The sequence below is a fragment of the Notolepis coatsorum genome (genome assembly GCF_963971535.1).
Source record: "Notolepis coatsorum genome assembly, chromosome: 15".
Classification (NCBI taxonomy): Eukaryota; Metazoa; Chordata; class Actinopteri; order Aulopiformes; family Paralepididae; genus Notolepis; species Notolepis coatsorum.
The window spans coordinates 48,176,927-48,189,701 of NC_140179.1; the positions used below are offsets into that span (position 1 = coordinate 48,176,927).

General features: G+C 43.1%; 1 protein-coding gene across 1 annotated transcript in view; it reads left to right on the plus strand.

The window, feature by feature from the left end:
- The first annotated feature begins 356 nt into the window (after positions 1 to 356).
- Positions 357 to 12,775, plus strand: part of LOC311241729 (protein Wnt-5b-like) — a 19,983-nt gene continuing 7,564 nt past the window's right edge. The window contains 5 exon segments of the mRNA XM_084330618.1: positions 357 to 524; positions 2,107 to 2,194; positions 4,700 to 4,859; positions 10,161 to 10,228; positions 10,231 to 10,455. Of these exon segments, the coding sequence (XP_084186744.1) occupies positions 373 to 524; positions 2,107 to 2,194; positions 4,700 to 4,859; positions 10,161 to 10,228; positions 10,231 to 10,455 (693 nt within the window). The 5' untranslated portion in view covers positions 357 to 372.

Here is a 12,775-nt window from a genome sequence, read left to right on the forward strand (position 1 = left end):
AAATCAAACCCATTTAGCCACTTTTACGCACGACTTGGATTTACGAGTTTATGTCCTAAATGTGTCCAAACATTGACTGACACTTTGGGAGTGTTTTCCTAAACCCACCCGAGAAGGATCAGCCTACAACAAGTTCATATTTATTTCATCTTTGGGGTATTTTTGCTCTTCTGGAGTATGCGGGCAGGGTAGAGCAATACGAGAGAGAGGGGGAGAGGAGAGACGGAGACATCGGGGACTAGACACGGGACAAACGGCGTCGTCTCTCGGACTCAAACTCACGACGCACTAAGCCCACTGGTTAACCAGGACGACCCGAGCTCTTATTGTATCCACATGTTCCCACATAGGGCACATAGCCACACTATACTGATGGCCGGGGGCTCGGCGGCGTCGCGGCGGACCATGGACTCAAGGCCTGCCCGGAGTAGACGACCCGGAGCCGGGAATCATCTGCTGCTGGCAGCCGCTCTCCTGGCTCTCTTCTCGGAGCTCCTAGTGGTGGTGGACGCGAACTCGTGGTGGTAAGTGAACGAATGGCCCGGGGAACGGGTCGCTTGATGTTTTCATCAACTCGCTTTGGATTCACTCTCACACAATCCTAATCCACACAATCCAAAACTACAATTCAGAGTTACAGTTTGATATGACAACCCTCTTCTACACGTCAACTGAAAAAGTGTCGCGTTTAATTGAGAAGAATACACATTTCTTCGTTCTTCAACGCATGCTGTCAAATTCAGTGAATGGCAACTTTTTACGCACGGATTCGTGAGCGCACCAGTGTGAGCTCATCGTCAAATTAACAAAAGATAAATGGATAGATGTCCCACTGAATTACACTTCGTCGCTTGTATTGATTGATTGAATTGATTGAAAACTTTATTAACAGATTGCAGAATGGGTACAGTACAGTACAGCTCAATACATACAATTGTTAAGGGGATGCAGACCAGAGAAAGACTTTCGTCTTGTTTACATCAGGGTCCCCCATTTTCAATTCATCATAAATTATATTGATTATTGATATTGATATATATATATTGACGGACAGATTGACATACTTGACGGTGTGAAGAGGCGGGGGGTGTTGGTGGCTGATTTTACGCATGGCTTTTTGGAGTGTTTGTTTCAAAGATGTGCTGCTGATTGCATTGTTGCAAGTCTATCTATATGGTGACAGAAACCCGGCGCTATAACTTTGCGTTTATTACGTCTCTGTGTGCGCACGTGCACGTGTACGCGCACGCGTTTGTTGTGAGATGTGTGTGCGTGATCACTTTGTGTCAGGCCATGGCTTGGGTTGTGCAGAGGCCTAGCAGTAAGTGACCAAATGTGGAGGCTCTGTCACAATATTTACCCTGGCCTTGTCGCAAATGGCACTGCCTGTCCGCTGGCTAACCCAAGGGAGGACACTCAATTAGTCCTATTTGTTTTTTACTTCCAAAAAGAAAACGCCGCAATCCAGCACGTATAAAAGCAACCTTCGTGAACGACGAGTAGGGATTTGCAATGCTAAGAAAACTTTTGTCCCCTTCTAAATACACGTTACCGAAGGCACAAGTATTATACATAGATGTATAATGAATTCTCCTAACATCATATCAGTGCATAATGAGAATTCTATATTTACCCATGGTTTTTAACATTATGCAGGCACATAGTACCCACATGAAAAGTAAATCTTTATTAGTGGATTCTACAGGCTCATTTAATACGACCATATTTACATAACTGTTTTGTCTAAATGTGACATGATTATTTGACTTTGAAGTTGAACAATCCTTTTTAATTCTAGTGTATTTAATTCCCCTTCAAGCTACTTGATGATTATGGTTTATGATTATTGAATGTTGACTTATTCTGTTATTTTGTTTCCCTTAATTAAAGGGACATGGCAACATTATGGGAAATGCTCTTACCATCTTGACAGTGCCTGTGCCTCCCAATGACACCCCCTCACCCCCCCCCCCTCTCCTTTCCTCTCGCCACTAACAGCCAAACAACATTTCCCGATAAACACCATAGTTTAACAACACATACAGTTATCTCAGATTGTGTACTACTGTATATTTGTTAATCTAACCTGTATTGTTTGTCTCTCAGGTCCTTAGCACTGAATCCTATCCAGAGACCAGAGATGTACATCATTGGAGCCCAGCCCCTCTGCAGTCAACTGTCTAGTCTCTCACAGGTAAGCACTGTCAAGAAGGGTGATTCTTTATTCTATTTTATTTTACGGTTTCTTTTCAGGATTTCAGGTTATTTTGGGGTGTGTGACACTCCGGCTCATTTCTAATGGAGACTCCCAGTGTTCCTAAAAATGTCAATGTTTCATATTTGGAGTAAAAAAAAGAAAAGAAAAAGTGAGTTACTATAATGGGGACTATAGGCGGTTTCAACTTGACATCATGAATATTCTAAATGGACCATGCACGTTTATTTCCTGTTGCAGTGAAGAGGGCGGGTCAGTGTTGTCATGGACACGTCCTAAAACGGCGTTCGCCTTACTGGGAGACAACAAGTAGCATTGTGAGAAGTAGCGTCGTCTCCCACTTGTGAATGACTTGGAAGAGAACCCTGGGACTGGGACCTGTCCTCTCCTGCTAACTCTAGCCGTTTGCTGATATCAGTAGCTGACAGGGAATAAAGTGGGTCAAAGCGATTCCCTAGCAACGCAATTCCACTCAAACTGTCTATAAGAGTGATTGCCATGGCTTACGAGATCTTATGAGACATGATACTTACTCTATGCAACCTCACGGTACTTCTGTCTATGCACGGGCGTACATTCATCATTCCACTTTATAGTCACTGTGTAACCCCGTACCCCACTGATACTATGGATAGTGTAGTATGGATATGGTTGATGTAGTCTTAACTTAAAAGGAACACGCCAGAGTTAGACAAGAAGATAGATACCATTTTCCTCTGTGTGCGTTCAGTAGAAAGCTATCCGGCTGCAAGCTAGCCTAGCTTAGCACAAATGAACAGAAGTGGATACGGACCAGTAGCTTAAAACTCCGGATGAGGTGTTTTTGTCCAACAGCTAGGCTAGCTGGTCCATATCCGCGTCCACATTGTCACCGGGTAGAATTCTGTCATTTACATTTACATTTAGTCATTTAGCTGATGCTTTTATCCAAAGCGACTTACAAGTTCTGTACGACAAGTCATCAGGAAGGGCACAACATCAGGTGAGCAACAATGTTCATCAAAGTGTTGAGTGCTACAGTGTAGGTTAGTTTATTAGGACAAGTGCATGACAGTACGGTTAGTTAGGGTTAGAGTTTTTTTTCTTTTTTTATTATTATTATTATTTCAGATAATGGTTGAAGAAGTGCGTCTTAAGTCGACGGCGGAAGATTGGACAGGTTTCGGCTGTCCTAACTGGGGTGGGTAGTTAATTCTGTCACGAATAAGCGCCAAAAGGGAGATTGTGGAGAATGTGGTATCTTCTTGCACAAACCACATTTAATTTATATTCATAACTTTTAGCTGCTCTGACGGACACTGATACTTTTTTATTTTTTTTTAAGATTAAAAAAGAAAAAGCGTTTATCGCTTTTCATGGTCAGACATGACCAACAGACGAGGAGGGGATGAAGGGGAGAAGAGTGGGGAAGACACGCGACAAATGGGAGTCACCGGGAGTGGGAAGCGAACCCGGGATGGCCGCTTCGCGATACATGGTGTGCTACTAGAGCACCCCTGACACTGATACTTTTAAGATCAAATTTAAACCTCTTTTTCTTCTTCTTTTAGTCCCAGGTTATACTTTAAGGGCTGCAAATGGAGTTATATTTTGTATTTTGTATTGTGTATTGTGACTGTCAGTTTGTACTGTTCAGTAACTTACAGCTATACAAAGCAATGTGAAGAATATATATCTCGAATCATGACAATATTGATATGATATTTTGGTCGTATCACCCTAGCAGGTGTAGTTTCCTGCTATGTCCACCGTATCTCCTATTATTAATTTCCCATTCATATTCTGAGCTGTTAAGATGCTATTATGCTCTATAGCCATGCTGGTACCGTCCAGATCCTGAGCAGAGGCCAGCATGCGTCGCATCGTGGCCAACCCGAATCCAGGCCGACTCATGTCGAGTTACATCTTGATCTTGACACAAATTTGCCTTTCATTACCCAAATAAAAACAGTGACATAGGAAGACCTTGACCTGAACCTTTGAAGATGTTAGTTATAGGAGTGTGTTTTGAAGCAACTGTGTTGATATTTTTAAGCAACTGTATTATTATATTATATGAAATCCTCATCTTATCTCAATGCTGCAGTTTAAACACTGTTGAAACAACACTGGTCTAAAGACAGACGTCGGAAACTATTTTGACATCTTTTGAGGCCGATTTTTAGTTGTCCCAATAGCTGGACTCCATATGGTTTGCTGAGCTCTATCTTGACTCTGTCATCTAGACTTTTTGCAGTTGATCTTCTGGGTAGAAGATGATTATATATATAGATGAGAAGTTGTATGTTGGAAAACCACAAATGTCACAGATTTGTTGGGTGAAATCAACCAATCGATTAGTTGACAAACGTCTATGACTATTAGAATTGATTGATTTAGTCGAGGACTGCCCTACTTTAGCTGCATTATGGAATGTATTCTGGTTGTTATTATTATTATTATTATTATCAGTAACAGCTTTTTGGGGGGTATCTCCGTGTATAGGGCCAGAGGAAGCTGTGCCAGCTGTACCAGGACCATATGGTTCACATTGGAGACGGTGCCAAGACGGGCATCAAGGAGTGCCAGTACCAGTTCCGCCAGAGGAGGTGGAACTGCAGCACGGTGGATAACACCTCTGTGTTCGGCAGAGTCATGCAGATCGGTAAGGGCACGGTGACTGTTGGGCATGGGAGCCTTACCAAATATGAAGATATACTATAAATAAATAAAAACTTCTTATTGTGTTTACTATCATGCACTTTACTACTAAAAGTTATCTACTATGCCTATGCTAATATGTCTATACTACTTGCTCAAGAGTGTAGCACTCAAGTTTGACATTGTTTGACGAACAATATCACTGGCCCTTAGCTGCCAGAGTTGTGCCCTTCCTGCTGACTTTGTTGTACAGAACTTGTAAGTCGCTTTGGATAAAAGCATCAGCTAAATGACTAAATGTAAATGCACTGTCATGGATCCATGCAAAGGGATGGATTATTACTATACTGTAATAATACAATACAAATATATTGTATATTTCTTATTAAAAAAATGTGTTCCTTGCAGCTGTATTTAAAGCAAAAGAAAATAGACATGTGTTGAGTGAAATCGCACCATGTCAACTGTATTATAAGAAACAAAAACGAGTCATATCACATTGTACTTTGTATACTTTGTACTGGAAAATGAAATACCACCAAATACCATTATGCCATCAAAACTAGAAAGAAATATATTGTGATGTAATATTTTGGCCATAATCGCCCAGCCCTATAGTTACCTGCAACTTCTAATTGATGTGTAGTCTAAAATCTCTCTCCTATATAGTAGCCAAGGAAATCTTCAATATGTTTATAAATGGACCACCTGATCCAGATGGTTCCACAAGCAGATGGAAATGTGTCTCAGATAATGCTCTCTGTTGGCCGTGTCGACTGTTTGCCCCGATGAAGGTCTTCTGACCCAAAGCTTGGCTTTTCTATAATTAGAACAACATTGCATATACAGAACATTCTTCTTTAAAGGAACACACCGACATTATGGGCAATGAGCCTATCGTCTTCTCCAGAGTCAGACAAGAAGATATAGATACACATTTCCTCTGTGTGTTCAGTAGAAAGCTATATGGCTGCAAGGTAACCTATGGTCAGTTTCCATTAATTTGTGCTAAGCTGGGCTATTTGCAGCCGGATAGCTTTCTATACTAAACGCACAGAGAGGAAATTGGCATCTACCTTCTTGTCCGACTCTGGAGAAGACTGTACGAGCATGTTAGTGTTTTCCCTTTAATAGTGGACATTAACAATTAATGAACAATGTTTATTGTATACAATACTGAATATGAATTGGCAGCAGACATTTGAGTGACTATATCCTTTATGTAGGTGTAGCCTTCATGTAATTATCATGTCTATATTGTAAATGCACATTTGAAATATGGACTATAGGCTGGTTGCTGGCTTGTGTGTTTTCCGCATCTGTAAACAGGGGTCATTGGCAAGTCATTCACTGCCTTATAGAACACAGGAATGTGATTAGTCAGGGGGTTCTCTGTAATCCTGGTTATTGTATGACTTCTAGGGACATTAATAGTCCAGTGTCTTGGTTTTCTTCTTCTGTCTCTTTGTGTTGTCCTGATCACATACCAGATAATAGAATAGAACAGGAGAGAATAGAATAGAACCGCAGCACATGTAGAATAAGTAACACCTGTGCGTTTGATATGGTCAGGGAATGATTCTGTGGTCAGGCTGCGATCTATACCTTTTGATCGAACATTTCACCACACTTATTTGCGTCTCTGACCTGCACCTTGACATATAATTGGAATTTAAAGCTATAATATTTTCCAATGACAAGACAGGCGGCGGGCCTGTTTGTTTGTCTTGTGTTCTCGGGTGCGATTCTTTGCTGTGTGTGTCGCAGCTATTACATGCTTTTGTGCGTAATATGCGCGTAATTCACAGCGGGGAATGTGGGAAATCGCTCATCAACACGGGAGTGTCAAATCCGCCACAGTCAGTCAGAGCGACCAGACGAGGTGTAAGCGCTCTCTCTCTCTCCCTCTCTCTCTCTCCTCTTCTCTGCTGTTTGTCGTCGATCGCCCAGGTTTATATCGAGGTGTTAGCTTGTCCATTGTCCCGGGAGGGGGGATCTTTTTCTTTTGAAATGCGCTGATGAGCTAACACCGTGTCGGGAGATCCGGGTTGGTTATTTGAAGTCTGGACCCCCAGGACCCCATAAACTCCTGTCTTTATTATCGCTCTGGTAGCCTACTTGGTGCATATATGCATATACTTGCCTGCGTTTGTTGAAAAGAGACGCGTTCAAGTTTCGTTTTTTTTTGCCTGTGGCTATTTGCATGCAAACCCCGTCTGTCGAAAGTACAGCGGATATAAAACACACTGAATACACGTGTATTGGTCTGACTTGGTTGATCAGTGTATTCTATTATAGTCCCTGTTGAGAAACCGAAATGTATTTAACAGATTGCAGAATGGGTACAATACAGTACGGCTCAATACACACAATTGTTAAGGGAATGCAGACCAGAGAAAGACGTTTGTCTTGTTTACATCAGGGTCCCCCTAATGGGCCTGACGTGACCAGGGCCTACTAATGTAATGTATAGGTTTAATTAATCGGATGATTGATGATTGATTGATTGAAAACTTTATTAACAGATTGCAGAATGGGTACAGTACAGTACAGCTCAATACATACAATTGTTAAGGGGATGCAGACCAGAGAAAGACTTTCGTCTGGTTTACATCAGGGTCCCCCATTTTCAATTCATCATAACATATATGACATACATGACATACAGATAGACAGGATGACAAGGTATTCAATTCATTTGTTTGGCATATCGGTTGCTAATTCTATTTAAGTACTGTAATATAGGTGTAGGCTACATTAGGTCTCTACTCTAGCCTACATGTCAAATGATAAATAATGGTCTAAATACCTTGATTAGCGTCTGCCTGCTGTGTGATACGCTACTTGTGAATATAAGGAGTTGCTCTGACCTTTTTAGCATTTAAAGAAAAACATAGACAATTACCGTTCCCTTGGTTATTTTAGTTTGGTTACATTGCCGGTATACATCCTGTCCCGTGCAAACGAGACAAAGACCTTCCTGTTAGAAGGTTCAGAGACACATTAAGGTCACCTGTAGTTATTTTATCTATACATTACTGTTATATCCGACCCATATATACAAGACAGGGAGGTATGCTCTGGTTCCATTATCCCACATGGCGTTTGACCTATAGGAGCAGTGTTGGGTTCAGCACATGCACTGCAGATGGAGCGAGAGAGAGAGGGAAGAGAGAGAGGTAACAGGAGAGGAATTAAAGGAAATAAATTTTTTCCCCCTTCTGGCTCTTGGAGTCCCATCGTGGATCTGACCCGGCAGGTGAACATTTTCCACCGTATGTCTCATTAAATACCATCCATTCTCTTTCTGTGTACCGAAGAGAATGTGTCGACCCAGACACAGGCAAGTGGTTAACTATACAGCCAGAGCCCAGCCCCCGGACCCCACATTTAAATGAAACTGAATGGGGCACCATGGTTATGAAATTCTATTAGCTATTTTATGCTGACCTGTGGGTTTTTTTTTTAAGTTATTTGTGACTTTGACTATACACATTGTTATTTTTGACATTGACTAATACACGTTGTTACGTGTGTTATTTTGCATGCGGTTTCAGAAACACCCGATACGCGCCATGGAGCTGGGTTGGGGTTCAGTGTCAGGGGTTCAGTTATCCTTCACCCGTCTGCCCACAGGATCACCATTGGCTCCCTATGGGGGAACGATTTGAGAAAACCCTTCAACCAAATAAGCTCACAGTCAGCTTCTCTGGAGGTTAAAGGAGGGTTGTGCTCCCTGCCCTGTTTTAACCAGAGGCCCCAGTATAGCCTGAAGACTATTGTCTATTGTGAAGCCAAGCGAGCCATGTGCTGTGTGTGTGTGTGTGCGTGTGTGTCTGGTCAATGACAGGAAACATGGTTAGCTGCTCATGCAGGTTAACAGAGCTAGGCCAACCCCAAATGCACTGTGCTTCTCTCTCTCTCTCTCTCTCTCTCTCATCTCTCTCTCTCTCTCTCGTCTCTCTCTCTCTCTCTCTCTCTCTCTCTCTCTCTCTCTCTCTCTCTCTCTCTCTCTCTCCTCTCTCTCTCTCTCTCTCTCTCTCTCTCTCTTTCACACACACAGGCCTGTGCTAGCACCAGTTCAGGTGTGGGGATAAACCAACTGGCCATGGTATATTCATATTCGCGGGCTGGTTTGAGTAATGGGCCATACACCGTGTGGGTGTGGCCTAACCTCACAGCTGGTTGGTCCACAGCAGCTTCTAGCCGGAGCTGTGGTGTATATAGAACCAGGTTTTCACACATCCTGTCAACACACACAGTCAATGGGGAGTGATCATCTACGAACGGCAGCTTGACCCAGAAATGTGTGACATCATCACTAAGTCCTATAATCAGGTTAGGCCCCCTCACCCCTCATATCAATAGTCATGTATATATAAATGGACGGCATTTATAGTATTTGTGTTTTTTTTTTTTTATCCATAATACTTTACAACTTATGCCTCACATTTGAGGCGACCACGCATCTGTGCCAACCTGCTCGTCGGGAGGATTAGGATTTGGAACCGGGGACCTTCTGATTACCAGACGACACTGTGACATTAGGAGGCTCACGCTGAGAGGCATGAACGACTGACTGTAACGGTGGATGTGTCCTGTGTGTAAACTTTGAATGGACCTTAGGTGAATATGTCCTGCATATTTTATAACCTGCTCTCTCTCTCCCTCTCTCTCTCTCTCTCTCTCTCCTCTCTCTCTCTCTCTCTCTCTCTCTCTCTCTCTCTCTTCTCTCTCTCTCTCTCTCTCTCTCTCTTTCTCTCTCTCTCTCTCCTCTCTCTCTCTCTCTCTCTCCCTGTCTCCCTCCCTCCCTCCCATATATACCGGATGAAATAAAAAAACAGCAGGAGTATTTTTAAGTTTAAAAAGATGTTTAAAAACAGGATTCTAGAATTTTCTACCATGAAACTCTCGTATTGCAGATGAAATTTTAGATTTTCCTATGTTGGCTTATGTTCTTTTCAGGAACGTTTTTTGTTGATTGTTGATTCTTTTGTTTGTTTGTTTGTTTTATCTTGGCAAACTTTAAACTTTTTTTGTTCTTTTCTGGATCGGTTTTTGTTGATTTTGATTGTTGATTTCTTTTTTTGTTTGTTATATTTTGAAACGTTACCTTTTTGAATTCGTTTTTTTGAATTAGGGGTAGGTTGCTCTATAGCCTTCGGCTTCAAACCTATCCTTTTCGTTTGTTTATTTGTGAAAATTTTCGAAAAATTATTTGTTTGTTTATTTATTTGTAAACATTCGAAATAAAATAATTCATTCATTCATTCATTCATTCATTCATTCATTCATCCCACTCCAGGCAGCAGAGAGACAGCCTTCACCTACGCCATCAGCGCAGCGGGCGTGGTCAACGCCGTCAGCCGGGCTCGTGCCGCGAGAGCGAGCTCTCCACGTGCGGGTGCAGCCGGGCGGCGCGGCCCCGCGACCTTCCTCGCGACTGGCTGTGGGGAGGCTGCGGCGACAACGTCAACTACGGCTACCGGTTCGCCCGCGAGTTCGTGGACGCCAGGGAGAGGGAGAAGAACTTCCCACGAGGGTCCTCGGAGCACGCCCGCACCCTCATGAACCTGCAGAACAACGAGGCCGGCAGACAGGTAAGCTGTTTGCCGGAGGGGTCCGTGGGTTTGAATCCTCAAAACTGTCCTGGGGGGGTGGGGGGGTTTGGGCATGGAAAAGAGATTGAAGATGACTTTATTTTCAATGTACACAAGGCATTTGAAACTTGCCTTTTTGCATATCCTCATACTAGGTCTCATACTCGTCCCCCACACACAGTCGCGGACTGGGACCATAATTCCTACCGGGAATTTGACTCAGGCAGGCCAGGCAGGCCATACCCATACCCCCATAAAAAAAAGCATTTGCCAGTCTGCCAGGCCACCGGGAAAACTCCTGCTGCTCCCGATGGTCAGTCCGCTAGTGCCCACACATATGCACATATTTCATCAGAGAGGTCAGAGCGCAGGGTGCAGCGCCCCTGGAGCAGTTTTGGGGTTCAGTGCCTTGCTCAAGGGCACTTAGGCAGAAATGGTGGGCACTGTAGATGTAATACCATCCACCCTTCAGTCACCAGCTCACAGCTGGAATACACCCTCCTGTCAGTGCCGGGGATCGAACCGGCGACCTGCCGAAGTAAAGTTGCTAAGAGTTCCACAGTAGAGAATCATGGCGTCAACCTTCCCTAGACAAAATAAAGGCACAGAACTATAACCAATAGAGCGGTCGTTCCCATTCAAATAAAATCAGACCTTGGAGATAAAACAGATGAATGAGAGGCTAGCCGCTTAACGTTTGGGCCCATTTCAACCTGTGTGGTCCATCGGCAGGTGATAGCCTGGCACCAGTGTTAAAAATATCTCTGGCGTGTGGAAAGTAATGTCAGTCTCCCTGCTCTGCTTTTAGCAGGTGCTGAACAGTTGACAACCACCATAGGTGGCCATTGTAAACGTTACCGTAGTTGATCCGTTATCTGATATCTGGATAACGGTCTGTTACTGGCATGAGATATCCGGGAAGGCAAAAGCAACTCAAGTTTCAAGTTTGTTTTTATTTGTCACATATAAGGTACATGTACTGTACAGTGAAATGCTTGGTTCTGTATGAGCCCCTGAGAATGTGCTTCATACAGTAAAAAAAGTAAGTAAAAGGGGAATAACACTATACAATATACAAACTAAAGTACAACCTAAGTGCAATCTAAGTACAATAAAGTAAAAATTCAGACAATGAGGTACAAATGCAGACAATGAGGTACAAAACTCATTCTCCCCAAAGTATAAAACAACCTCTGCATTTAGATATTGACACGACAGGGCAAAAATCATAATCAAAGCCTTAATGTTGTCATTCATAGCAAAAGTGAACTATGCAGCCCAGTGCAGGCGTGGGTTAGTTGTAATGTGCACAATGTCAAGCCACCACGTTAACCCTTTCACTGCCACACGACAGCCGGTTAACCCCTTTCACTGTGACAATACAGAAGGTTAGCCCTTTACTATCACACAACCGACGGCGATGCTCCATCATTAGCATCATTAGCTCCACTTCAGCAAGAGTTATCCAACACGGTCCACTATATAGGCTACACAGAGGGATGGACTTCTAGAGCAAAGTTATCAGACTGCCCACAACTCAATACATTAAAAAAAACAAGTTATTCAGACTGGTCCCCTTATGAGAGCCACCTAGAATGAACAAATAGGCTTAACTGATAATAGACAAGTGTCGTTATGCTTTCAGCTAATGCATTGTAGTAGTTCTTTTGTTTGAAAGATGATCTGATCCGTGACTCAAAACCGCGATACGATCCGAACCGTGGGTTTGTCATCTGTTGCACCCCTAATACCAGTCGGGAACGCGGCGGACAATTATCTCATGAATTATGACGTAATACCATATCTAACGTTTTAAATCGACCACTCAGGACTCAGAAAGCCGACGTATCAACGGTGACAAAGACAACGTGTTGTTCAACACTCTAGTAGTGACTTCCTCTGTCCCAAACCTCATGCAGCCGCCACTGTCCAGTGTCCACATGACAACATAATCAATATTCTATAATCAACCAACATTTTTTTTTGCGATAATGAATACGTTTTATCAAATTATTTTATTGGAAGTTTCCATCCACCCCCCCCCCCCGGATTCGATACTTCATAATGTGCGTAAGAAATACTTGGATGGAAACCAGGCTTATATTTCTCTGAGGAATGTGAGTGTGTGTAGTGGGCCCCCCTGATGACCAGGCCTGGTTTCACAGTTTGTTCATCTGTTCTTGGGTACATGCACGTTTGTTCGTGTGTGTGTGTGTGTGTGTGTGTGTGTGTGTGTGTGTGTGTGTGTGTGTGTGTGTGTGTGTGTGTGTGTGTGTGTGTGTGTGTGTGTGTGTGTGTGTGTGTGTGTGTGTGTGTGTGT